We start from the raw sequence: 27,260 nt of genomic DNA, 5'->3' as shown, positions 1-27,260 counted from the left end.
GTGTGGAAGGGCTGGGTCAAGTTCAAGAGGGGAAAGAGGGGGCAGTCCATGGGAAGGAGGGGAAATACACTCTCAATTTCCCATATATCTTAGATCGTTAGAGCAGGAAGCAGACTCTTCATTTTACAGGTGAGAAAACAGCAGCCCCAAGAGGTTGACCTATTTGGCCGGCCTCAGGTGGTGAGGTAAGGCAGAGCTGGGGTTGGATTTGAGTCTCCTGGATCCCTGAGATACACTTATTTCCCTGGGACAGAGTGTGCAGGTACTCACAGAGCCTTGATATACTGTTGTGTAGGTTGTTCACTGCACAAGGACTCCTCACCAAGGGGAAGAATAGGGGCTGGGATCCAGCCATGGCTTGTGTGCTAGGGCAGGGCTGCTGCTACGCAGGGGATGTGTTCAGAGGCACCAGCTGACACTGTTTCTTTTAGGGGCCAGCTCTTGGATGGCTGGCAGTCCTGAGGGGCTATGCACATCTGACCTTCAGCCCATAGTCCTATGGGCTATGCTGGAGCTGTTTAGTGACAGCCCCTGGTGGGCTGTGCAGCAGGCAGTGGAGATACACTGTGTCCAGCCCAGTGGAATTCATGGGGCAGGGAACTGGTGACACTGGCAGTGGCAGACACTAATTCTAGATGGTGCAAGTGTGTCTGCATGTTCTCCAGCACACGAGCTTGGGCACATCTAGATCAGACCGGTGGTGTTGGCATTACCACAGGTGCACACGCTGCTCTTGCTCACTGCCCCCAGGGCAGGCCCAGCTGATGGAGAGAAGGCGAGTTCATGTCCATTGCCGAAGTTCACTGAGCGGCCTCCTTCTGTTCCAGCCCATCGCCGGCTTCAAAGCCACAAGACCCCGCGTCCTGCCCTGGCTCTCCACACCACGCCCCGCAGCCCGGACAGCTGCCCATGTCCCTTGGGCATATCATATTTGGCTATGTAAGAGAGCAAGGAAGGATACACGAATGTGGGCTCATTCAATAAAGAAATGAAAGAGGAGGAGCAGTATATATATTGTCTCTTGTCCTAATCTACTATTTTTTAATAGACCATTTTTAGAGCAGTTTTATGGTCACAGCAAATTTGAGCAGAAAAAGTTCCCATAGACACCCTACCTTCCCACCCTCCACACACAGAGCCTCCCCAACTATCAACATCCCCCACCAGAGTGGTACCTTTGTTACGATCGATGAACCTACATCGACACATTGTCATCACCCAGAGTCCATAGTCTACACTGGGGTTCACGCTGGGATTGAACATCCTGTGGGTTTGGACAAATGTGTAATGATGTGTATCCACCATTGTAGTGTCGTACGGAGCGTTCCACTGCCCTAAAGTCCTCTTTGCTCTGCCTGTTCGTCTCTCCCTCCCCTAACCCCTGGCAATCACTGATCTTTTTAGTGTCTCCATGGTTTTGATTTTTCCAAGATGTCCTATGTTGGAATCTTATAGGATGTAGCCTTTTGGGATTGGCTTCTTCCACTTAGTAATATGCCTTGACGTTTCCTCTGTGTCTTTTCACAGCTTGCTAGCTCATTTCTTTTTAGTGCTGAATGATATTCCATTGTCTGGATGTACTGTAGTTTATCCATTCACCTACTGAAGGGCATCTTGGTAGCTTCTGAGTGTTGACAATTACGAATCAAGCTGTGTAAACGTGTGCAGGCCTAGTTTGGTGGGTATTAGTCCAAACTTGGGAGCAGACCCAAGACACACAGAGGCTTTAGTGAGTCTAGACTGCCTGAAAGGCCTGAGAGTGCACACCTTATCCTGCAGGTGCCCAGCCCATGCCCTGAACCCCAAGAGGGCTCAACGTCTGTCTGCTAGACAGATGGAGGAGGGGGCTCTTTAGAGGCTAAGTAACCAAGAGACGTAGAAAATTCTCCCAATTCTTTGTGCAATAATGAGCAGATTACCATGGTACATGAGCAATAAATTAGGGCAAAAGTACAGATAAACACAGTTAATGCTCATCAAACTCTTTCATAAGTCATATCTGATTACATTTAGTGATGTTATCCTTATTGTTTTCTTGCAAATTGTGTGTAGCTGGCAAACACATTGCATAAGTGGCTGCAATGAGCAGTTATATCCTGTAAAAGGTTGGATTAGGTGGCTGCGAGTTCCCATCCAACTGTGGGATACTTTGGTCCTAGAATTAGGCTTGTTGCAGGCAGCCCGTGCTTTCATAGTTATCTTTCTCTTCCTCCCATGTGTTTTATTGGGTCTGTGGTCTGGATGGGTGTGGGTAGTTTTTACAAGTGCCGCAAAAGGCTGAAGTGTCAGCACATGCAGAGTCATGTCTGTGAGGTCACCAAGAGCCCAGTCGCAGGGACGGGGCGGAGGACATGGAAGAAAGGAGAAAAGGCCAGCTCCAAAGGCAGAGGCTGTGCTCAGGCAGGGTCCCCTGCTCCTGGGGTCATGGGGAGCACAGGACTTTCTCTTTTGCTCCCCAACACTCTGCTCCCAGAAATGAGCCTTCCGGCAGCCACCAGCAGCACTTCTTGCTGAGGATGGGTGAGTGAGGGCCACCGGGCACGTCCTGGTAGACAGTGAAAATGGGAAGAAGAAGAGGGAAAACCAAATGGGGTGCCGAGGCAGGGGGAGCTTGCCTTTGTGCCCTGTGGTGTCACCAGCGCCACCTGTTGCTCAGCCCCCAGCCCTCCTTTTGTTGCCAATGGCAGCACTTTCATATTCCCTCCACTGCTCGAAGGGGCAGTGGCCAGAGCGTGTGGGGTGGGGCGACCTCTCTAGGCCCTGCTGAGTCTCAGCAAACTGACCAATGAGCACAGCCAGCTCTGCCCTCCAGGCCAGGGCTCCTGCAGAGACGAGATAGGACCTCTGTTGTGGAACTTTCTCACCCACTTTGCTGCCTTAAATGCCCCCTTTTCCAACTGCACCCTCCACCCCAAAGAGCTGGTTTGATTGCGGCCTGTGCTGGCTAAAGATGCCTTTGGGTGTCAGTGGTTTTGCTGGATTCTCCCTAAGTTTAGGAAGCTGAGTTGGCAGGGCCAAGGTGAATGGCATAGAAAGCTGGACGGACCCCCGTAATTCCTCTATCTACAGAGTCTTCAGGACCAGACTTAGTCCTCGGCACAGCTGGAAAGATCTCTAGGAGAGCGTGACCTACGAAAGGCAGCCCACGGTTTTCCCTTCAAATCTTTAGGACCACAGCTGAACAACTGAGATGGCCTCTGTATCAGAACTAACTGGCCACTGAGCTCTAGCAGGCTGGGCGTGGTGTGAAGTTCAGCTTGTCCTGAAGAGTTGGCTGCTCTGTGTCCCCAGACCATATCCCTGACCCCAGAAAAGGATGTGGATTTACTACTGAGCTCTGGGTAGCAGCTGCCACAGGACATAGGCCAGCTCAGAATTCTGCAGCCCCTGGAGCCAGTGAAACAATTCCATAATTGGTAAAATCTCACGAAGTCAGAGACACTGGCCCCTCCCGGCTTTTGCCAGGGTGACATTGTACCACACTGAGTGATTGCCTCGAATCCTGCCTTGCCCCAGAAATAGAGAGCCTTATTTGGAGATATGTGTCATGTGTATGGAGACAGACCTTGCCAGGGGATCACCCTGGCCAAGGAGTGATTATAAGATATGTTTGAATGGGAACTCTCCAACCCAAACTCTGTCTCTGTGAACGTCCATAATGTTTGGAGGGACTTAGCGTCTACAACCGATTCAGGCAGCTGCTACTCACCACAAGGGAGTGATGGCACTTGGCCCCTGCAGGAGAGGGGACTGGGGTGGAGAAGAGAGGCTTCACCATGCCCTGGAGTGGTCATTAGTCATGGACACAGATGCTCTGGGTTAGAGTCCTGGCTCTGGCACTCCCTGGTTGCATAACCTTGAGCAAGTCACTTAACCTCTCCCAACCTGCGTTCTCACCTGTAAAATGGAGGCTGTCACCCCTGACCTGACTGCCTCGCCAGGTCGTGGTGGGGTCACATGCAATCATGGCTGTGAAATTGCTTTATGGATCGGGAAGCCACGTACAGCCAGGTGTTGTTGCTATGCGCACCCCCGTCCTGTCTCTGTACTCCAGCAGCTTTCTACACTGTGTCTCTCAGGCTCCAGGGCTAAGAGACAGCTTCCTGAGACCTGTAGTTCCCCTGCTCCCTACGGCCAAGGTCCCAAACCCAGCCCATCATCAGGGCTGTGGGCGGGGGGTGAGGGGAGGAGCATAGCTCTGAGGAAACGCAGATGCCCAGCTCCTGGGAATTCTGATTTTGCTGGTCATTGCGTGGCCTGGGCATCAGCATGTTACGAGCTCCACAGTTGCTTCGGATGCCCACTTGAGTTTGGAGCCTACTAGCCTACACCCTAACCCCTGCCTGTCCTTCCTCCTAGCACCTGAGAAATGCCTTGATCTGCCCTTGCATGTGGGGCTCCCGGAGGGGTGGCCCATAACTTGGCAAGCGGTGGCACGGTGAGCTCACCAGGGGAGTCACACAACCAAAACCAGACCCTGTCGCCAGACTCTGGTCCGGGGCCAGCTATCTTGCCAGCATCATCCCGAGCAGGCTTAATGGAGGAGAAAAGCATTTGACATGAACGCCACTGATGGCATGCTACCTGCCCGAAATTGTCACATTCGCTTCCTTGCTGCTGCCTCAGCCCTGCACCCTGCAGGTTTGTTTGCAAACTCAGCAAACACCCTGTGTTCAGTCATGTCTGGAGGCTACATTCTCATGTCCCTGTCACAGCAGGAACTGCTGGACTCTGTGCCAGCACCACCATGCTGGGCCTCGCTGCCTGACCCGGCCTGCCAGACGTGCCGTGCCAACCCCAGTCCCCACATGCCGGCACTCAGCACAGGCCCTTGTGCTTGGCCGGGAGCCAGCACGATTGCCTGTCCCAGAGGTGCAGCCTGCTTTTGGTTATGGCCGTTCACAGAGGCCGGGGGAACCCTGAGTACAGGAAGAGTACAGGTACCCCTGGCCTTGTTTCATCCAAGAGCCAGGACTGCTCCCCGTCTCTGCCTAACTTTCCCAGGTGCTATGGGCAGTGCAATGAACTCACTCAGATTCCCTTTTCTTCCTGCACTGGGGAACCCAAAAGCAGAGGAAAGGCTCCCAGAAAGATAGAGGAGGGGAGAGAAAGAGACAGGGGACTGGTTGGAAAGTTCTGGGGCTGGCTGTGCCACAAAAGCCCTGTTAATAAGGAGGCGTCTTTGGGCCTAGGGACTGCAGAGGGTCACTCAGTGGTAGTGGGTGGGTCAGGAATATGATCATGAGGTCCCATCATGGCTCTCTCTAGTTCTAACTTCTTTCCCATCACTTGCTTACCATGTACCCCAGAGCAGAAGTATTCAGCTATCACAGGGACACATCTGGAAACCTTTAAAGTTTAAATTTAAAGTTGAACTTTGCATTTAGGGGGACACTGTCTGTTTCAGGAGAAGCAAATCAGAAAGATGAGTTATCCATAGTTGTCATGACTGTGAGGGCAGCTGCCGTGTACTCTGTGTGGCTGCTCTAGGAGCTGTCGTGAGTGTTTTACGTTTATTATGTGATTTAATCTGCATAACCTGTTGGAGGCTTGAGAATGTTAAATGTCTGCCCAAGCTATCGAGTGGCAGAGGCAGGATCTGAGCACCAACCCCTCAGATTGCAAAAGCCCAGGTCCCAACAGCTGCCCTTGCCTGGCTCCCCCGTGTCCCACGGACTCCTGCTATGATTCCTGAGAGCTGCACCTGCCCACGCCCCATGGGTTCTATACTTCTAGATCCTTCTGCCGGGTTCTGCATCCACTGAGCTCGTCCATCACAGGTAACAACGTGTTGGTATTGAGGGTTGTTTGTTGCTGTAATGGGGGCCCAAGTGGACAGAGAGAGGGTGGCCAAGGCTCCAGGCCTTCTCTCAGGGCCACCCCACACATGTCCCCTGAGAATGGGCCTGCGTTAGCCAGGAAGAGGTGCCTCCTCCCTACCCACCCCCACCCTGGGGCCAGCAATTATTTCTGACCTCACTGGGTCCCTAGTCTAACTGTAGCTCCAGTAGCCGCTTCCCATTTCAGAAGAGGGAAACTATTCCGAGCCTTAGTCTGATGTAGATCAGATTTCCCAGCTGCATGAAATTGCCATGGATGTGTTACCCGCCCACCCCTTAGACATGAACCTCCTGGTGGAAAGCAGCTGCCCCACAGCTACAGCCCGGTGGGGACAGCTCCTGGCAGATGGAAGGGGAAGCTCTGCCTTATCCCTAGGAAACACGAAGGCTGGCACAGCACAGGTGGGTTCCCTGACTGCACTCCCTGTCCCAGTCAGAAAAGGCAAGGATGGACATTGTTGAGCACTTACAACAGGACGAAATTGTTGCTTAATAGGGGGTATCTTCACTACTCCCACTGCACACACGAGGAGGCTGAGGCTCAAAGCTATCAGCCCAAAGACACACTTTAGACCAGTGGCTGAGCCAGGATTTGAACTTGAGAGTGGGTTCCAAGGCTGCGCTGTCTTATCTGCTCAGGCTGGGCTCCGTGGAGCCCTCTCTCCCGTGCACACAGACCCCTTCCCCCGCCACCCCAGACAACTGTTTATATTAACGACAGACAGAAATGGTAATAGTAAACACTGGTGGTTTCATAGTAGACCACCACAAGTTGTCGTAATTTCCTGTCTTAGAATTCAAAGTGTATTTCAGTTGCTATCATCCTGCTTTTTCAGGATGGCAAGAACTAGAGAAGGGACAGAGCTGAAGGCCCCCATTATACCCATAGCTTGTGTTACCAAGGTGGAAATAAGATGGGGAGATCCTGGAATGAGACTCCTGGAAGTGTTTCTAGCCTTAACATAGCTAATTGTGATAGAATCTTCCAGCTAGAAAGGACAACAGAGATCAGTATATGTCTGAAAACTGAGAGCCTGAGAGGTGGGGACACCTGTCCAAGGTCCTGCAACAAGCGAGGGACAGGTCTAGAACTAGGGCCCAGGTCTCAGGACCCCCAGCCTGGAGATGTTCCAGCACACCAGGACTCCTCTGCACGGAAACCAAACTGACCCCAACATAATTGCACGAGGGAGTCTGTGCATGTGGGGGGTGTAGGCAGAGGTGCCCTGATCCTTGCGAGTAACCCCTGTAGAGAGACGGAGTCCTCTCCATGTTGGGTGGAGGGTGACCGGTTTTCCTGTGGGAGGCTTCCGAGCGGGCAGGTAAGCTCACTTAATCATCACGTTGTCAAACAATAATCTTCCCTCCCAGTATAGGCTAGTTAGTTTTGCAAAGAGAAAACTTTCCCCATTGTCCAGGGCATATTCCATAGGCAGACCAAGAAGGAGAGACCAAGAACCCTTTTTATAGTTCTAGAATGTTAGAAATTCTATGAGTATAAATAAAAATTGAAGCTGTGACTTTAAAATAAATTGTGGGCTGCCTAGTTAATTCATTTGGCTTAAAAGGCTAAAAGGTTAAAGCAGCTTTTAAAAATTATTTTAATTTCCCACATCAAATTTCTTTTTAAATTATATCCTGTCTGTGAAAAAAATCAAACTCCCTGGTGTTAACCACTGTTAGCAGTTTTATTCTATCTCCAGAAATTATTCTTTGCACAAAAATGCCTGTGTCTATGTGAATCCATAGCTACACAGTTGTCCTTTCAAAATAAAAATTGAGTCTTAATGAATGTTTTCTGAAACTTGCTTTTTTTAACTCAAAGATGGATCACGGGCATTCATTTATGTCCATACACGCCAAATGTATTATCTTAAGAGTATGGACGTGCCACGATTTATTTAGCCAGCTCCCTATGGATGGATATTTAGGTTGTTTCCAAATAGTCATTACCACATACAAAGCCACAGTGAATATCCACGGCCTTGCATCTGTGCCCAGGTGCCAGCATTTCTGCAGGAAAGATTCCAAGAGGAAGACGTGCTGGGTCATTTTAGGTTGTAGTAATAACCGCCAAATTACTCCTCAAAAAGGTTGTGCCAATGTAAATCCCCACCGACAGTGTATGAGGCATAAAAACCTTTTAGAATGCTGTTGTTTTAACTATTGTCCTTTCATATTTGAAGAATTACTGGAAAATGCCCTCAAAGCAGCATCTCTTAAGATGGCACATTTCGCCCGTAGGGGCAGAGATGACCCAGACACTAGAGGGCCCCATTCATCTTCTCCCAGCAGCAGTCTGGGTCCCTGATCCCACAGCAGGAGCTCATGTAGGGTTAGGAGAGTTGGGTGGGTACCCTGAGGGAGGGGATGGGCGGAGAGGAAGAGGATGTGAGCTTTTTCAGATCATCCATGGGTCTCCTTGCCTCCTTCTTAAGCCAGCAGCATCTGGTTTCCTGAGGGTGGAGCCCTATGTTGAACCTAGAAGGTTCCCATTGAGGGATATGTCTTTCCATTCATTTGGACACCATGACTTTTCCCAGAGTCAAATTCCTTTTTGAAGGAAGACGTTTGTCGCCTATCCAAATGAGCCACATACCTAGACAGGGATGTCTGCAAGGAAAGATGTGTTTCTTTGCAAACATGCTCCTCTGGCCCAGAACACTTCTGCCCATAGGTGCATGCAAATGCCACTCCTGTGACCAGACACATGTCTGGGCACACCCCCTTGGGCCACTGTGCACTCAATTCACATGGATTTGCACACATTATTCTTTGGTTTGGACAGCAGAGCATTGCTGGGGACACTGGCCAGCAGTGCCCTTGATAGAAAGAAGTCAGAAGTTGGGGGCTGCATGGAGAAGGGTGTGCCCGCCCGGCCTGCCCAGCTGCTTTCCACAAAGAACCAACACCAGCCGGCCAGGGGCTGTCCACATGTCTCCAGCTTGCTCTGCTGCCAGGGGCTGGAGTTAGGTGTCACCATGCCAGCCCCTCCCCCTCCCTCTTCTTGGCTGCTGGAACAAAGGCTCCAGTTGAGCAGGCTGAGCTTGGGAAACTCATAACAGCAGGTCCCCAGTCCCAGCTCAGAGGGGGCCCTAGTCTTTGTCAGTGTCATTCGCTGAAAGATGGCTGGAACAGGAGCAGCACTTTGATCCCCCGACAAAGGCTCCTTCCCACCTGCTGGGCTTGGGAGTGGGGAGGGAGGCTCACAACCCCCACTGGGTATGGGGCCCAGAGGCTCTGCCTCTGCCTTCAACCCTGACCTTAAGACTGGGTCAAGAACGGGCATCTTGGCCAGGAGTTGGTATCTAGGCACTGGGTAGTGAAAGAATAGTGTTGGTAGCCATGTGGCCTTGGACAAATCCCTGCAGCAACTGCGCTTCACCTGAAAAATGAGGAGATTGGCAACTGGATTGTTTCCAAGGTCCCGCTCAGCTTGTTAACTGTGTAAATGCCAGAACACTCCTCCAGTTCTAGCTTCCTCTTCGCCTGCGTGTCGACAGGGCTGCTCTTGGGGCAGGACGTGAGGGAGTCTCCTGTGTCAGAGGCATCAGATGCACACTCCCACCTTGCAACCCTGCCTCCCAGGAGGTCAGGCCTCGTGGGCCTGTGTGAATGTGAGCATGATAACCCAGAGAGCGGGGAGGATTGACCTTTACACTAAGAGGCGACCTTGTGGCAATGATCCAGAAATGATACGTTTTAGGGGAGAGCCAAGTTTGCCAAATCGATTATCTCCAGAGAATTCGTGGAATATGTAGGAGCTTAGCAGGGGCCAAGTTCATTCATTCATGCGTGCATGTGAGCAAACGTTCACTCACTCGCTTGCTGGTTCTCATTTAGTGTGCGCGAGCTGAGTACTGGGTGTGGTGGAGTGAAGAGAGGTGACCTCACACCACCCATCTCGGGGTCGTGTTACCTGAGGAAGAAGATGCAGGACAACAGACGAAGAACTGTTATTGGCAGTGCACTAACACATTCATCTGTGTCATCCAATTAACCTCAGAACACCCCTCGTGTGTTTAGATGAGACAAAAGGGGGCTCAGTGAAGTTAAGTAAGTTGTCCACATCACAAAGAAGTGGCAGATGCAAGATTCAAATCCAGGTCTGTTTTCCCCCAAAATCTCTGCTTCTCACTTCTCATTTGTCATAAAGCTACTGCAAACTCCATTTTTCTCCCCAGCCACATTTGAAAGAGTCAGGAAGTCTCCCTGGAGGAGGAGGGCTGCACTGAGACCCACTATCAGTGTCCCTTTTGGGCTCTGCTTGGTGATTTGCCCACAGCAGGGGCCCCTGAACTCAGCCAAACTTTCCTGGTTTTACAGTAAATAGCCTGCAATGCTGTGAAATTTTCAACCCAAGAACCTGGGTTCATTGGCGGAACCACAGGTTTCTCAATCCCGTGGGCTGCAGGCAGGGAGCCAGGGGTGTCTGGCAGGCCCGACAGTGGCCTCCAGCCCCGGCTTCATTTCAATTTCCACCTTTGCCACCACCCTGCTGCGTGACCTTGGACAAGCTGCTCAGCCTCTCTGGGCTGTGGCTTTTCCATCTGTGCAGCAGGGAAGGGGATCACTCTCTCGCTTGGTGAGGGGTCTGGCTAATAAAGCTCACGTGCTACTGCAGCGCGGCCCACACCGGGCAGCCCGAGGATGGGGTGATTTCTCGAGGCTCTGCAGCAAGTGCGCTGAGAGCTCTTGCCCAGCTTCCCAGCTACTGCCGCTTGCTAATGAGGAGCAGCATATGTTGATGATTCCGGCGTCGGCACTCGCTCCTTGGCTGTCCGAGTTCCCGGAGCAAACTGGCTTCCTATTAGGCATTTATACTTATTAATAGCAGCAAATTGCAGCCCTCCGCAACATCTGCTACTTTTCATTTGCAAAAAGCTTCCCAGACCATTTGTATTAGTGGTAGTTTGTCACCAATTCTCCAAGGCAGAACAGGACTGGGTCCCCCCCTCTGAAAATGAATCAGCTGAGGCATAATGAGGGGGAGGGGTTTGTTCAAGGTCACCCAGACACACAGGATAAATTAGAGCTCGGGACCTCAGCTCCCCAAGCCTCATGCTCTGGGGCTCTTGTCCTTGCTGTTCTAAGTCTCAATGACCTTGACCTCAGAACCCCTGCCTAAAAGCAGGTGGGGACAATGGGGGCAGCCAGGGCTGCTGCTCTTGAACGTGCACATGAGTCTGCTCTCAGGTGAGGCCCTGCCGGGTTAGCCCCATGGCCCGGCACAAGCAGGAGGCATTGCAAAGCTCCAGGCAGACCATTCCCAAGGAGCTTTATTGCTGCCAAGTAGAAAAAAATCACTTCCCGACACAGGGGCAGCGAGGAGGTGAGTACAGAGGGTCCTATGGGCATCTGCAGAGCTGCATTCTCTTTCCAGAGTCTTTTCTGGTGTTATACTTCGCTCGGGGCTGGGCCTTCCTGAGGTCTGTGGATCTATAGTCCTAGAATGAAGAGAGCACTGCCAGCCCGGGAGGTACTGAGAAGGTTCATTTGTCACGTTAGATCCGGCTTTTGATAATCTCTGAACACACACCAGGTACATATGACCTCGGTGTTAGTAGGACCTACTTGGTGCTCAGAACAGAAGTGACCACATTGCCACCGTCCTCTCTGTCTGACTTCTTCCCTTCTACCTCTCGCAGGGCCTTTGCACCTAGTGTGACTTTCTGCCCACCCCCTGTGTGTCAGCTAGCCATCGCCACCACAGAGCTTTGTGCCAAGCCTATCCCCAAGCTCAGCAGCATACAATAGGCATGAATTCTCATACTCAAGGCTCTGCAGAGCACTCGCAGATCAGCTGTCTAATGTAGATAGTTCTGCTTTAAGCTGCTGCACTAGCCGGGCCTGTCTCCTTGCCAGGGGTTGGGCTTGGGCGGGTCTTCCTCCATGTGAGTTTATCTGGGGCCCAGACAGAGAGAGGGAGGAAGCTACCTGGGGAAGCTCTTTTTGTGGCAACGACAGAAGCGCAGAGGGCAAAGGCAAGCACATCGCAAACATGTGTATGCCTTGTGCTTGTTGCCATCCCATTGGAAATCAAGTCCTAAGGCCACTCCCAAAGTCAAGGGGTGGGGAGGGGCACCCCACTTCTGCATTCGCCATGAGGCCATAGAGGCCATAGTAGGGGTGGGGATAGAAAGGTCTTCTTTCAGGGAGTGAAGTCTCGGGACTCATAGTATAACTGCCACAGCCTGGGACCAGCCTCCTGGGCCTCCACCTCTCTCACCGGTCAGCCAAGTTCAGAAGCACTTGCCACCCCTGAGAAAAGACAATGTGAGTGACAGGGTTCCAGGCACCTGGAGTGACTTGGAACAAGCACAGCTTCCCAAGCCACTGCTCAGCCTCAAGTGTGAGCCCATGCAATGGGGGCCATCGGGCTGACGATGGGACTCTACAGGACCCTTGCATGGCGCCCGGTCAGCAGAATCGAAGCCCGAGAGGGCAGCCAGTGGCCACCAAAGAAAAGAAAGGCCCATGGAGAGGCTCTGAGGGGCTCCCCACGACAGTGCCACTGAGACCCGTGTGTATTACTGAGTTAATAATTTCCTAGAGAAGGACTAACTTTTCTGGACTCCACTTCCCTCGGTCGGGGACAGGTGGTGGGAAGGACAGCAGTGAGGGACAGAGCCAGTGCAGCATCCATACAGCTTGGCAGTTCCCCCACAGCCTCTTGGAGTTTCTTAATGGGTCGTCTTGCCTCTTTTTTTCTTCTTTCTTTTTTGACAACTTTGAAGGAAATTGGGTACTTAAGAAGCCTTTTGGACATTTAAATTAACTCCAGCCATCAGGCTCTGTGTAGCCACTGCAGCATTAGCATCCAATTATAAGAGTAGAGATGGAGTAATAACTCACATTTCGACCAAGATGTCAACTGCTTAAACAAATTAGAGATACACACAGAACCCGGGCGTGTGTCTCTGGAACATTCCTGGATGCAATCAGCAGAGCATCAGGCACCCTCCGCAATGTGAACAGCAACGGGCAGAGTGGGACCTGATTGCCAGAGGATGGCATCTTTCAAAATATCGGGGCATCAGGCAGGAGCTGGGCAGTGGGGCCAGGACTCATAGGAACTGCTAAAGGTCGTGCTGCTGCCGCGAGCGCCTGTAGGATCCCCGGCCCTCCAGACGGTGGGCTCAGCTCATCAGATGCAGAAACTTGCCAAGACCAAGGCCATGACTTAAATTCCTGTGTGGGCCCCTTTGCTCTGTTCTCAGCTGCTCATTGTCTGCCTAGGGTAGGCCACTGTTTTGTAAATTCTGGCCTTTGGTCCTGGGGCTGGACAGGTTAGGAAGAGGATGTGATGATGATGATGATAATGATGATTCTTTTTATAACAGTTTAAAACCAGACCAAACGACACTATGTTATTTAAGGAAATTTGCCTTGGTGGCAAAAAGATCAAACCAAGGTGATTCCCAGAAAGACAATCTAGGGGGAATGAGTAGGGGGCTGGTGGAGGGCATACAGGTGCTTCCTGGTCATGCCCGAAAATGGACAACCCCAGAGCAGACAGAGGCTAAGCAATCACAGGAGAATTTTCTAAAATCGGGGGCCATTTGACCTCACATCAGTTATCTGAATTCCAAATCCCTCCTGTGTGTCTCTTGGAGCTGGTGGGAGGTAAGGAAAAGTTCTAGGTAGAACAAGTCTATGGCATTATTTTTCCAAACCAGGAAACGGATGTGCAGAGTTTGAGAATGACAGAGCCAGTTACATAACGATACATGATAGGGATGTTCATCCTAAACCCTTTGTCCATTTGAGATTAAATTGAAAAGAGTAGCGATGCCTATCTTTTCACTGAAGGAGCTCAGAATATTTCATAAACATGAATTTATTAGCCTGCCAGCAGAAGGCCGCTCCCTTTGACCCAGGGAGCCGAGCGGAGAGAACAGGTGTTTTCATGTCCACACTGCCACGCTGAAGATGAAATCATTTGCTGAGGGTGCAGAAGGGACTTTTTTTTTTATTGTAGTAAAATATATATAACATAAAATACGCCATTCTGACCGTTTCTAAGTGTTCAGTGGCATTAAGTACATTCACGTCGTGGTGCAACTATCACCACCATCCAGCTTCTCAACCTTTTCTGCCCAAACGGGAACTCTGTCCCCATTAAACAGTAACTCCCCATTCCTTCCTGCCTCCAGCCCTTGGCAACCACCACCCTACTTTCTGCCTCTGTGAATTTGACTGTGTACCTCGGACAGGTGAAATGATACAGTATTTGTCCTTTGGTGTCTTACCTATTTCATTTAGCATCATGTCCTCAAGGGTTATCCATGTTGCAGCATGTGCTGGAATTTCCTTCCCTCCTAAGGCTCAATAGTATTCCGTTGTGTGGCTAGACCACATGTTGCTTATCCATTCATCTGTTGATGGACATTTCGGTTGCTTCTACCTTTTGGCTATCGTGAGTAATTCTGCTATGAACATGGATGTGTAAATATCCCTTTGAAACCCTGCTTTCAGTTCTTTTGAGTATGTACCAGAAGGGAAGGTGTTGGGTCATATGGAAATTCTACGTTTAGCTTTTTGAGGAACTGCCATACTGCCCAATAGGTCTTTGTACAAAGCCAGGACAATGTGCCAAGACCCCACCCTGAACCCTGCGCCCAAGGAGCCTCATTCTCCCTGAGCACAGTGTAGGCACAAGCAGAGGTCCTGAGAGGTGGGGGGCTTCCTTCTCTAGAAGCAGCGAGGGTGATATTACAGCCACATCACTCAACACCTCTCCAGGAGTCCAGTGGCCAGGGGACAGACCTCAATATTTTGTGGTCTCTGAGACCATCTATCATTATGCTAGCTTAGGTCATGTGGACATCTGATCTGTTTTTCAAACAGAAGTCCCTCCCAGCTCTCCCAACCTATGACTTTCTTTCTACACCTCTTCCTGTGGTCTGAATTCCCTCACTCAGTTAATTAGCATGCCTGGCACTGTAGCTTAAGACTTTAATCAGCGTGGGGTGGTTTTAATTAATCGTGTGGCTCTGCATCTGGAGTGGTTTGTGTTCCAGGGTCAGGAGAGGAGCTGAAGATGGGGGATGGGAGGGGCGGCTTTGTCTGGTGTAAGGTGAGAGTCTGGGCATTCAAGGAGAGAGAGTCTCAGGGGCAGGTGACTCAGAGGCCATCTGGCCACCTGTGCAATGCACTAGCAAGGTGTGCAAGGTAACCAGGGACATTAGAGTATACATTTGTACTGAGATAAATGGTTGGATTAAGTCCAGTTTTCAAAAGTGATTGAAAGTGTCAGGGAACCTTCTCATACTTTCCAGAATTACATATGGGGTGGGGAGAGAGGCAAAGTGACGCTATAAACTGGGAGATGTGGGGTCAGTCTGGGAGGCCGTGGCCATGCTGGAGAGTGTTGCCTGGTAGGGGGACTCAGGAGACCTCCCCGGTCCTGGCCTTCCTGGAGGAGGCCCTGGAAAGGTCAGGAAGGTGGTAATGTTTCTACTTGGTCTATCAGAGTCCCGCTGACTCCCCAGTTTGAGCATCCACACTTTACAAAGAGCAGAGACATCCTAGATCAAGTTCAGAGGAGAGCAATAAAAATGATTAAAGACATGGAAGGATTCTGTAAGGAAAGGGTAAAGGCAGGTGGGTTGTTTGCCTTCGAGAAGAGAAAGCTCTAGATGCCTGGATGATTGTCCTCAAGAGTATGTTTCCTTGAAGGTGGCTGATGCCATTTTTGAACCTGTCCACAAAAACCAAACAACTGAGACGGGGTAGACATGGGGAAATTTCATCCGGGCATTAACAAGGAGCCTAGAATGTTAGAACAGAGAGAGAATTTAAAACTACCCTGCCCAGTCCCTCCTTTTACAGTTGCTCAGGAAGAGGTCAAGAGAGACTGGGCCAAGGTCACCCAGGGAGCTGGGGGTAAAACCGTGGCTGGAACCCAGGTCTCATAACAGCTGCCCAGGACTTGTGCCCTGTCCCACATGGGCCCACCTAGATGAAGAGCGAAAAAAAATAGATAGTTGTTCCAGGAGCTAGAAAAGGTACTAAGTCCAGGAAGCTGGGGTAACTCCAGATTTCATCTGAAGGGTGAAACAATGGAAGGTTTAGAGGCAGATGTCATGATTCAGGGAGGAAATGACATGATCGAGGTACTAAAGTTCTCCCAGTATTGCTGAACTCCCAGCGGAGTCCGTGACGCCTAGAAAGTCTGTCAGGGCAGTTTTCTGGGATGTAGGAAAGAGGTAAGTGATGGTGCAAGGAGGAACAGGATATTAATGACAAGGATAGCAACGATCATAACCATCACTTGTGAGGTGCCAGACTATGTACAAAGCTATCGAGTCATCTGTGCTTTGAGAAACTGTGAATTGAGGGAGGGGTGGATTTTATCTCCATGCTAAGCCAGAATTTGAACCTAGCTCTGTGGGCTCTTACACTCTTTCCAACCAAACAAAAAGTGACTCATGTTTAAAATCCAGAGAGGAAGGATTTTACAATTCCAGTATATTGACATTATTAAATACCAGTTGCAAGGTATTTTTAGGGATTTGAATGCAAAGGTTTTTGGGAACCTCAGATTCACCAAGCAGCTGGCTCTGGAAGCCCCAGGCACATGCCACCCCAGGCATATGATAGAACATGTCAATGGAAGAAACTAGAGAGAATGTTAATTAAGTTTAGACCAAGAAAATGCTTTTGATTGAACAAGCCATGATTTTCTCTTTAAGCCCATGCAAAATATGGAGTGCTAGACAAGCAGCTGGAACATATGAAAACATTATTATGTACTTATGGTTCCAAACTTTCACCATTTATGGCCCCTTTTATTATTTTTTCCCTCTGTGCATTATGTTTTGAAAGATCTGTCTACTAAACAAACTGCATTTATTAAGTAATAATATATTTCCTATTTTTAATATGGAACATACATCATTGAGTATGCACAAAAACATAAAACAGCAACAATCCAATTTCCATTAGGCTTTTGGAAATATTGAAAACAGCTTATGGACCTCATTACCACTCATGAATTCCTAGGAGTCCGGCTACTTTGGGTTGGGAACCATTATTTGATGCTTACATGACTAGCATGTCTATGCCCACTTAAGGAGTGGGGAGAGAAATTAAAGATGCAACAGGAATAGGGCAAATTCCTGGCTGTGTGTGGAGCCAGTGGGATAATTGGTGAGAAACTGATTGTCAAGGTTAATTAGGAAAATAGGAAGATCATATGTAGGCAGAGATCAGGCATGGCCCATGCAGATTACATGAGCAGCAAAAAAATAAAATAAATAAAATTCCAATGTGCAAAAAAGACATCTGAGAAAATGGACAAAGGGTCACCAACGCCAGGGGCAAAACTGTAAGAATGGGAACGTGAGGCTAAAAGGTCACTTGAAAGAAGTAAGAACACAGTGTGGTCATTAATAACGCTCAATGTGTCCATCGGAGAACTAAAGACATAGAAAGGGAATGAGAAAGTGAAGGGCAAAGAGATCATGTGGGATCTGGAATTAATTATTAATTAATTCCAAAGGAGAGTTCGGAGGCTGATTGAGCAGGCTGTGGTGCCGGTTTGCCTGGGTGTGAGTTACAAGTAGCCCCTGCCAAGTGGACATGATTTGACACAGGCAAATGCCCATAAAACAGCAGGGAAGACACGGCCTCTGCGCTTGCTCGGGAGGCAGAGAGGGCTCGGCCGGGTCAGCGTGGTTTATAGTTTTTTGTGCCTGTCATGTGATGGCAAGAAATTAAAAAGGACGACCACGACAAATTCTCTTAGCTCAAGCTGAAAGATTCAGTAGGAAGTTCTCCATTGAGATAAAAAGATAACTCAAATGGAAAGGGATGATATTAAAAAAAAAAAAAAAAAAACAACTTTTGTAAAGAAGAAACTAGCAAAATGGAGAATAAAGACCAAGGCGCTAAAGAGAAAATAAAAACTCCATTTGATCCAGTGTATCATTATTAAGTACCTAGAATGTAGCAGGTCCTGGGAAGTGATGTAAAGAGACATCAAGGCAAAGCTACGTTGAAGAACAAAGAAATTCAAAAGATATTTAAGAGCACGCAGGAAATGGGAGCATTTGGGCTAAGCAAAAGTGTCATGTGGAACATTTTACATTAACAAGCGGCTGGTGAGAGCTAATATAAAGTTCTGGGTTGGAGAGGAAGCCTCCAGTCATGAAAAGAGTGTGAGTAGGAGGAGAAATAGCAACAGCTGCTCTTTGAAAGCACCATAGTGAAAGCTTTTAGAGCCAGTTGGCCAACATTACGGAAAAGAAAGCGCCGGCAAGAAACAGCTACAAAATGAGCTTATGACATCTCGGTAAAAGGCAAAGGGAAGGAGAGAGAGTAGGGGCTGGGTCTCGGGCTAACGCTCTCTGCACCCCCGAGGGAGAAGGACTAGAAAGGAGGCGAAACACTCTATGGCAAAAGAGAAATGAAAAGCAGTAAGAATGACCATTTGTGTTTATTACATTGCTAGGAAACAACTACACGACACACTGGCTATTTGTAGAGATATTTTGGGGTTCTGGAGGTGGGGAATTTTAAATGTATGCTATATAAAATTTTTTTTCTAACAATTTGGTATGAGCTCTATGGAGTCTGTATTCCTGGAGACTTCTAGGAAAATCATATGGATGCTTGTCTTCCCTGCATGCTTGTGTGGTCACCTGCTCCAACATGATCACTCAAGGTCCCTTTCCCTGCGGGGCTCTCAGCTGCTCAGTGCTCCTGCCGTGTCTCAGGGGCTACATGTGATATTGAGAACAGCATCTCTTCTGCCAGACTCCTAGGTGTTCTGCAAAATCTTGACCACTTTCTCCCTGTCCTGCTGTCCTAGCTCACCAGAGTCCCTGTGGAGTCCTGTGGTCAGTATCGGAGCTGTGGCGAGTGCCTTGGCTCAGGCGACCCCCACTGTGGCTGGTGTGTGCTCCACAACACGTGAGTACCGCGGGCCGCGTCCTCCTGCCTCCCACCTTCTCCCGGTAATTCTCTTCCTCATCTTCTCCATCATGGCTCTCCTTCCCTCTGCTCTCTTCTCTCCTTGTCTTTTCTTACTCCGCCTTCCTCGCTTCCTCCACAAATGTTATCTCCCTTCCTTTGTTCTTTCCGACTTCACTCTAAATTGCCGAATTTCCAGAAGAAATATATGGAAATGGCAGCGGAGGAATGATGACAGGTCCAGATATAGCGGTCACAGTGGGTAATGATGCACTGGAGGGCTGGAGGAAGAGGGGTTCCTGGACTTTCCTGACTGTGACTTGGCTGTAGATGGATTTTCCAGGAAAAGGACGTTGGACTTTTGCTCTAGGTGCACGTGGGCCAATCATGTGCCAGACACTGCTATCCATTTAGTGATTCAGCATCCACCTGACATCCCCATAGACCTTTCTGGTTAGGGTCTGCAGTTCAATGTGTGGCACCTGAGGACCCTCCCGCCACTGTCATAACACCCACCAGTGGCTGCCAGTGCACCTGGGCTGGAGTCACGGGGCCAGTGAAGCCAGGCCTACATGCCTGGCACTCACCCCATGTGCCTCCTTGTGCGCTGGCTCCATTTTATTCTCTAGAGTGGGAAGAAGGCAATGGCATTGTTTATGATGGAGGCGAATGGCAGTTTGGCAAATGCACTGAGCATGGGGACATGGGCACAGACCGCCAGCCCAGACGTGTAGGGAGAGCTGAAGGCCTTTCCTTGGGGATCTGAAGACCTCTGGCATCGGTACCTGGAGAAGCCAACGATAGCTGGACCCCACGCTAACAGAATTTGATACCAGTCCAGCCATTGTTGCTTCTGGTCAACATCAGAAACTTGACACTCTTGTGAGTTGGACACAAACATTATAACTTAAGGAGAAGGACTTCAGTCTTCCTACTAAGAACCTGAACTGTATGTGACCGATGACATTCACCAGTAATTTTCAACTATAAGAAAGTGGGGTTACGATCCTGTCTCTCCCTCCACTCACCACCCCCAGGAAGGGCCTCTGAAGCTAGGAACACCCTCTTAAATTCAAGTACATCCTTGCTAAGGGAACAGGCACCGTCCCATCTCTGGGTGACAGTCCCAGGCATAATGAGCCATTGAGTTTCGGAAGGAAAGATCTGAAATCTCTCCAGTATGTTATGGTGGAAAAAATCAAAAGCCATTGAACTACCCTGAAATATGTGTAACTTGGGGACAGATGAGAAAGTGTGCACTCACCTGTACACAAAGGTTGTGTTGTAACAGAGCAGCGGTGCCTAGCAGTGGCCAGGAAAAAAAGAGGATGGAAGAGATTGCATTCAGAATGCAGATCGGCTCTGGTCAATCCAGTGCGTTCCCTAGATGATACTTTGCAAGGCAGAGGGGGGACAGTTTTCTTTCTCCCACACAATGAGGCCCCTCAGAAAGGGACTGTGTTCCAGATGCATTGCCTTGCTTGGGGGCCTCGAGGCCACCTGGCTGTCTGCATGGCTGAGAGTGGCCCAGCTGCTCCTGGTGTGGGGCTCTCCCACCTGGCATCACTCGAGGGCCATCAGAAAAGCTGGCCCCTGACACTCCATGCCTGTGGGACCCGTGTCAGCTTCCATCTCTGCCCACAGTGCTGCCCCAGCCCCGCAGAACTAGCCCTGTGAGCAGTAGGGGCTGTGTGGCCTCAGTTTCCCCTTCTGTAACATAATACCTGCCTCCTGTCAAGTGGCAGAAGACAGGGCTAGACCGAGGCCAAGGTGAAGTCTGGGTGGTTCATGAAGGAGGCTGCAACCCTGCATGGGGAAGCCGGCAGTGCCAGTCTCAGTGTGGTGCACGGAGAACAGCCCTGGACATGAGCTTTGGGATCTGCCACCAAGTCCAAATTCCACATTCCCCCGGCATCCCAGTTCCATATCTGTGACTCAGACATGGTGGCGCCTGTCTGCCCACCTCCCCAAGTCACTGGAGAGTTGAATGAGTCCGTGTGGATGCCAGTGTCTGTGGCCCGTGGCGCGGGGATGGGTAAAGTGGGGGGGAAGGGCAGGAATCTTGACCAGGTTGGGGAAAGACTGACAGCTCGTGGGTGCCCTGTGTCTTGTGACTTTGGGTGACTCCCAGGGATGTTCCAGGTGGCTCTGCTTTAATTGCGTGCTTCTCTTCCTGCGGGCATGCTGGCCTCAAAGTGCTGCCGTCTAACTGGTGGAGACTCCCGCCATGTTCCCCTCACCGCCTTTAGCCTGGAGTCCGTCCTGTTCTGAGTTTGCCTGTCAGCGCCAGCCCCCAGTAAGCACAGGTTCCCAGAAGGCAGGGCTGTGCAGGTGTGGTTCTCTGTGGCTGCGGCTGCCGCTGCGGCCCCTCTGTGTCCCCTCTCTATCCCCTCTGTGCCCAAGGAGCCACAGTGGAGTTGGTGCGTGGACATAATGGGGGACATTGGAAGGATTCCTGGGGTGGAAACCAGTGCAATCTAATTTTCATGCCTTGCAAACTAGTAGTGGGGCTTTAAGCGAGTACAGTTGGTTCTCATTTTGCAAGGTAGTTATGTTCTATAAAGTCACTGGAACCCTGAATTAACGAATACCAAACCATTGCTCCTAGGAGAAATATAGGGTTAGGTCCCTGGGAGCCTCTGGACACAACGTTTTCATGAACGAATCATTGCACAGCCTTGTCTTATGTGTATTTCTCTTTCAGTGGCACCTTACTTAATATATATTGTTGATTCATTGACCTTGAACTCATGTCCAACAGCAGTGTAACTCTCACCTGTACAAAGCTTACCTAACACATGCATTTTCTCCGTAAGGCACACCACGGCCTCCTGCGCTCAGGAGCACTAGACAGCACTTCAGCATTGCACTGGGGGATGATTTTAAACAGCGGAATTACCAAGAAAAAGCACCAAATGTGAAAAATGTGGCCCTAAATAGACCTCGAAAAGGATACTTGTGTATAGTGTGAGCGCTAAGACAAGAAGGCAGAGCGATGCCTGTTCAGACTCAGCTGGGAATGTGTGTGTTCAGGTGACCCGAATCCTTCGCTGCTCTGGGCATGTCCACGAGTACCAATCTGGGGGTCACAAATAAATGTTAGGGATTAGCTGACTTCACAAATATGGACTCCACAAATAATGAAGATCGACTATAACTCGGTATGTCAGAAACTTGGCATCTTCGTTTTTAAAGAGGGAGCGTAAGGACTTCGCAGGGTGGCGCGTGAGAGTACAATGACATAACAAAGGTTGTCATAGACGGTGCGAAGTGCTCTGCCAGGTCAAGGTGTTGTTGTCTGTAACTTTGAGCCTCCTGGGTATGGGAAAGACCTGATGAAGGCAGACACCAGCACAGGGGCTGTGCCCATGCAGCTGACGAAGCCCAGACACCCCCAAGGAAGACAAAGTTCAAGGGCACCCACAGCCAAGGCCACCTGCTCACCGTGACCCCCCTCCCCCGCAAATCCATGCTCCCTCCCTCCCAAGGTTAATGACCAAAGAAAGCCCCCTGACCCACATTGGCAGGTGAAGGAGAGTAGGTCCTTGAATTGCTAAGATGTTTTTTAATAAAGATATAATTTTAAATTTATATAGAATGAAATGCACAGCTCCTAAGTGTGCAGTTTGAAAAGCTTTGACAAGTGCAAACACTTAGGTAATCCTAACGCCTATCAAAATACACAATTCCTTCATCCAGAGTTCTGTCCTGCTTTCCCAGGGCTTCCCAGTGGGCTGTGCTTCTCCTGATATGGCCTCCCTGTCATTTTCGGTGGGTGCCAACTGGATCTCCATGGCTTGGTGAGACACATGAGGAGAGGGCCAAGCAGGAGAGAGGAGAGAAGGCTGGGGGCCAGCAGGGTTGGTGCAGGGGTGAGGACGGCCAAAGAGTCTGCAGAGGCTTGCCCTTGGGTGCCTCTTTGAGCTAGGAAGGAAACCAGGTAGCAGGTATGGGAGGTTGACTTGCTTTCAGGAAGTGCTATGTCCACAAACTTGTCCTGAGATCTCCCAGACCTGCCCTACTCCCTCCACACCAGGGGCTCAAGGTTACCAAGGTGACTATGTTAAGTCATCCCTGCCCTAAAGCTTCCTGGGTACCAGGCCTCTGACCCAGGGTAGGGGGTTGCAGTCTGTACTAAAATCAATTCACTCGTTAACCCCCACCCTGGGCAAGACCCTGTGCTAAGGGACTCTGTGGCTTGCTGAGTGACCCCAGCAAGCCTGACCCTCAGGAAGACCAGGGCAGCAGGAAAAGCATTCCTTGAGGTGTCAAGATAAGTCTGTTTTCTCAGTCACGTTTGCCAACTTTGCCCATGGTTGTAGGGAGGAAGGTGGTGGTAGCAGTGTGGGAGAGAAGGACACAGAAGGGGTGTGTGTGTGTGTGAGAGAGAGAGAGAGAGAGAGAGTGAGCAAGAGAGGAACAGAAAAAAGGAGAGGAAGACAGAAAGAGGGAAGGGGAGACGGATGGAGGATGAGTGAGCAGTTCAAGGTCAGGGCCTCTGTAAACAGGTGGCTCATGTGGCTGAATGGGCTGTTTGTGCCAGCAAGGTCGCAGGTGGGTTGCAGACAACATGCTTAAGAAATGTTCGTGTAATTTAAATCCTCTCTCCTGCTACTCTCAATTGTCACGAAGCACTTACCTGCCAGGAGCACAGAGGGTCGCCCTGTTGCTGTCCTTTGCAGCCCCTGGCCCCAGCCCCCAGGCCTGCCCATTTCTCATGGCAACAGCAGCTTCAACAACGCTGGGCATTGATTTGACCATGAGTTTTGAGCCTTGTGCTCAAAAACAGGGACTCACCTTATACCTGGGCTGACCTGTTTCTGACTTGGGTGAAGATGAAGGGGAGCCGCAAGCCCAGTCTGCCTCTGCCCGACAGCTGTCTCCTGTCCTGGTCATGTTGCCTCTGACGACCAGGCTTGGCAGGTCCCCAGCCTCTCTGTGCCCAGGACCACCCCCCAGCCCCAACAAAGGCTCTGTGCCTGGGCAAAGCAGCCTGTCTCATCCTCAGCAGGTAACAGGATCCCGCCCGGCAGACTGAGCCACATCGATTGGCCCAGACTTTACCTTTCTTGAGAAAAGTCATCAGCGTCACTCCTGGGAGGCACATGTAACCCAAGACATCACAGGGGAAGGATAAGATCAGCTTTATGAAGTGTCCCTCTTGTCCCTGACGACCCTGCCTCTTTCCAGATTTCTCCCGTTGGAAGAACGCCCTCCTCTGGGTGGGCAGCATGCGTTACTTGTCGGGTTCACTTCTGGCCTCCCGTGTGGAGGATCTGCCGAGATGGCGGGAGAAAAAAGCAAGGTCCTGCTCCCCTGAGCAGAAGGACGGGCTGCAACTGAGAACCTGCGTGGCCAGACCCAGGCACGGCTCTGAATGAAATCAAAAAGAGCCACCTACAGACACACTGTGAAAATTAAAGGAGGGGATGTGCGAGCCCCCTTGCTGGGCCTGGAACGGGACAGGTGCCCGTGCCTGAAGCAGCCCCGATGACCACAACTGTGGGAGCAGACACTGGGATTGGACCCCAGGGCCTCCCCAGGGCTCCCCGCCCCTTCGGTTCCTCTCCTTCCCAGGACTGCAGGGCTGTGGCTGGGAGGCTGGAACGAGCCCACAGTTGGGAAATCTGCCTCCCCTTGCACGGCTTGAACCAGTGTCCGCTTCATGACGTGCAGATTCTAACATGCACGTCCTCCCTTGTGTCTCCTTAGCATATCCCATAGCCTTATTTTATTTCTTATCTTTTTAGCCTATATCCAAGGGCTGCTTAATACTAACCTGCTAAGTCTATGATCTCTCCTAGGGCTGTTTGCACAAGGTCTACACAGTCATGAGGAATGGCTACGTCCACTTCTGCCAGCAAACTCTCGGTGGTCTATGCTGTGGTCATCCTTGACTCTTGGCCAAAAAGTCACCAGCCTCCTGTCCAAAGGAAAGAGTCCCAGACCAGATACTAGTATATCTGAATCTTTCTCTCCATGGCCCAGCAGACACACAGTATGACTTAAGGAAACTTCCTTCTCTCTTAGCCCCTGCCTCCCCCATCCCCCAACTCACACACATAACACCTGCTTCATAACGGAAGGATGATAAGCCAAAAGTGCCGTCTTCCCATGTGAATTAGAAAAGCCCTGTGGCCCACGCAGGCTCTCAGCACCCCTCCCAGTCTGATGACTTGGCTCCCCAGGGACACCCCGAGGAGCTGGGCTCCCTCTGAGGCTTCAGTCCAGATGTACACACCCATATTCTAGGAGTCACAAACTTTATCTGATCATGCCACATTGCTCCACATGGCGTGGAGTGACCCAGCTTGCACAGAGCAAAGTGCTTCCCTGCACCAAGCCTGCTGGACCTGGCGACATTAACGGACATGAAAACGCCGGGTTGTTGGATAAAGTGTAGTGTGAAGTAGATCAGGAATAACAATTGGAATAATTGTTGGAACGTGTCTCAGGTAATAAGCAGCATCCTCCTTGTCACCGACTAGGTAGAAAGAGAATGGATTAGCCTGCCGAGGTCAACCTTTGCTCTTTCCTCCTTTCTTCCCGTCTTCTCCTGCCATTCTTTCCCTCCCTCTCCCTCCACTCTGCTCTGCTCCACTCCCCTTCTTTCCTAGCCTTTCCTCAACCTTAGCAGAAGTAAATAGGTCCAAACAGTGCTACCTACCGATGAAGACAGGAGAGACACAAGCCCACTTCACCTTCTCTTTTGGCAACTGCTAAACGTAATTTGGTTTCTTAGAAAAAAAGGAACCTCTCTAGGTCCCTTTTACCTACCACCTCTAAGGTTTGTGTTCAAGAGACTGTTCATTCAAAGTGTGGCTGAAAGGAAGCTAAGGCAAGAATCCAACGTGTGACCCAGGTTGGCTTCTCAGTGCAGGCAGCAAGCACAGTGTGTGAGCCAATCATAGTGGGACAGGAGCCCCCCCCCCCCCATTGCTACACAAGCCCAGAAAGTTCCTGGGCCTCCACTTGAACCCTGCACCTGCCAGGTCCTCTTAAGTCCTGTGCCCTCCTCCTGCAGGAGGCATGGATGGATCCAATGCCAGGGGCTGCTCAGGTTGACTTTGGATCTTTCAAGCTGATAAAGGGGTGCTGTGTTCAGTTGCAGCAGCTGGGACAGAGGGAAAATCATAGTATAATCTCAGGCTTCCTGTCTTGGAATTTATCTTAGCTATTTAGGTAGAGCAACCTAAACACTTAGACTTCCATGAGACCAGAGTGTCAGTCGCTAGATCCTAGAATCGTGACATTGAAAGGACTCACCTGGTCTATCCCTTACAGTAAGAAACCTCTTACACACCACCTGCCTGGAAAGGCTCCTTGTGCTATCTAGTTCACCTTCCTGCAAGCCACACACCCGCATCTGCCCATTTCTATGGTCATTCCTGAAGAGGGCAAGGATAACGAATTAGGAAATCCAGTCTCTTCTTGGGGACCCCAGATGTGACGACAGTGACCAAAGAGTAGGCATGATCTCCTAGTGGACCGTGCATCCCAAATTCTCCTAACTTTTCTCTCAGGCCCATCTGGAAAGGGCCCCACCATGTTTCTTTGTCAGTCCCCTCACGTTCTAAGCGTGGATTCCCCGAATGATGCGTGCACTCCAAGCACAGGCCACGGCCAGTGTGAAATGTGAAGGGTTGGGGAGAAGTAAGGAGAGAGCTCTGACATCCGAGCCTGCTGGATACTTGCCGGGGGGGCCGGGGAGACAGACCAGCGACGATCCCTGCTGCTGGGAGGCTCAACCAGGCCAGACTCCCGGCCCCGTTTCCAAATTGAAATCTGTTTGCCCGGCCAGCAGCACTGGGAGTTAATTTTTCCATCGCTGTATTTAGGAATTAATTTCCAGAGAACTTAATCACCACCCCTCTCCCTCTCCCTCTCCCTCTCCCTCTCCCTCTTCCTCTCCCTCTTCCTCTCCCTCGCCCCCTTCCTTTCTCCATTCCTTTCCCTTCTAATTTTCCACTTGGCTGGGAATTCTCCAGCAGTGAAAGTTCAGGCTTAGGGGAGGGCAGAGGTAGCTGCTTCATTAGAGAGGATAATCTCATTGGAACCACTGGCTTGAATAATAACCCTTTGCAGGGGCCCAGGGCCTTTCTCCCCAAGGGCTTTTAGCACCTCTGATCTGGGGCTGGAGGAGCCGAACTGCAATGGCTGGAAGTGGAATGAGGAGGGGAGGTATGAGGAGGTTAGCAGGGCAGACTCCAACCCTGGGGGTCGGGTGCGGCTTTGTGGGGCCTGCTTCCTGCTGGCCCTCTGCAGGTCTGTGTTTGGGGCAGAGGTGACAATGATGGTGGCGGAGACGAACGTCTGAAAACTCAAAGTCACATAATATGCACTTTCTGAATCCATATAAGCTCCAGTTTTCCTACCTGGGAAATGGATGAAACAGGAACTTCTTTCCACTTCAAGGGCACCCCTCCAGTTGAGGGACATCCTTTAGGAAGTACCGGGAGCCCCTTGGAAGGAAACATGTAAGCCCCCCTCCCCACCGAGGAG

General features: G+C 50.5%; 1 protein-coding gene across 1 annotated transcript in view; it reads left to right on the top strand.

Annotated features, from left to right (window-relative positions):
- PLXNA4 (plexin A4) overlaps window positions 1-27,260 on the top strand; it is a 353,895-nt gene that overhangs the window by 232,955 nt on the left and 93,680 nt on the right. Inside the window, exon 4 of the mRNA XM_012659563.1 lies at window positions 18,658-18,758. Coding sequence (XP_012515017.1) covers window positions 18,658-18,758 — 101 coding nt within the window. The remainder of the gene's footprint in view (window positions 1-18,657; window positions 18,759-27,260) is intronic.

The sequence above is a fragment of the Propithecus coquereli genome, unplaced genomic scaffold (genome assembly GCF_000956105.1).
Source record: "Propithecus coquereli isolate 6110/MARCELLA unplaced genomic scaffold, Pcoq_1.0 Scaffold620, whole genome shotgun sequence".
NCBI lineage: Eukaryota > Metazoa > Chordata > Mammalia > Primates > Indriidae > Propithecus > Propithecus coquereli.
This window is presented reverse-complemented; position numbering and strand designations above follow the sequence as displayed.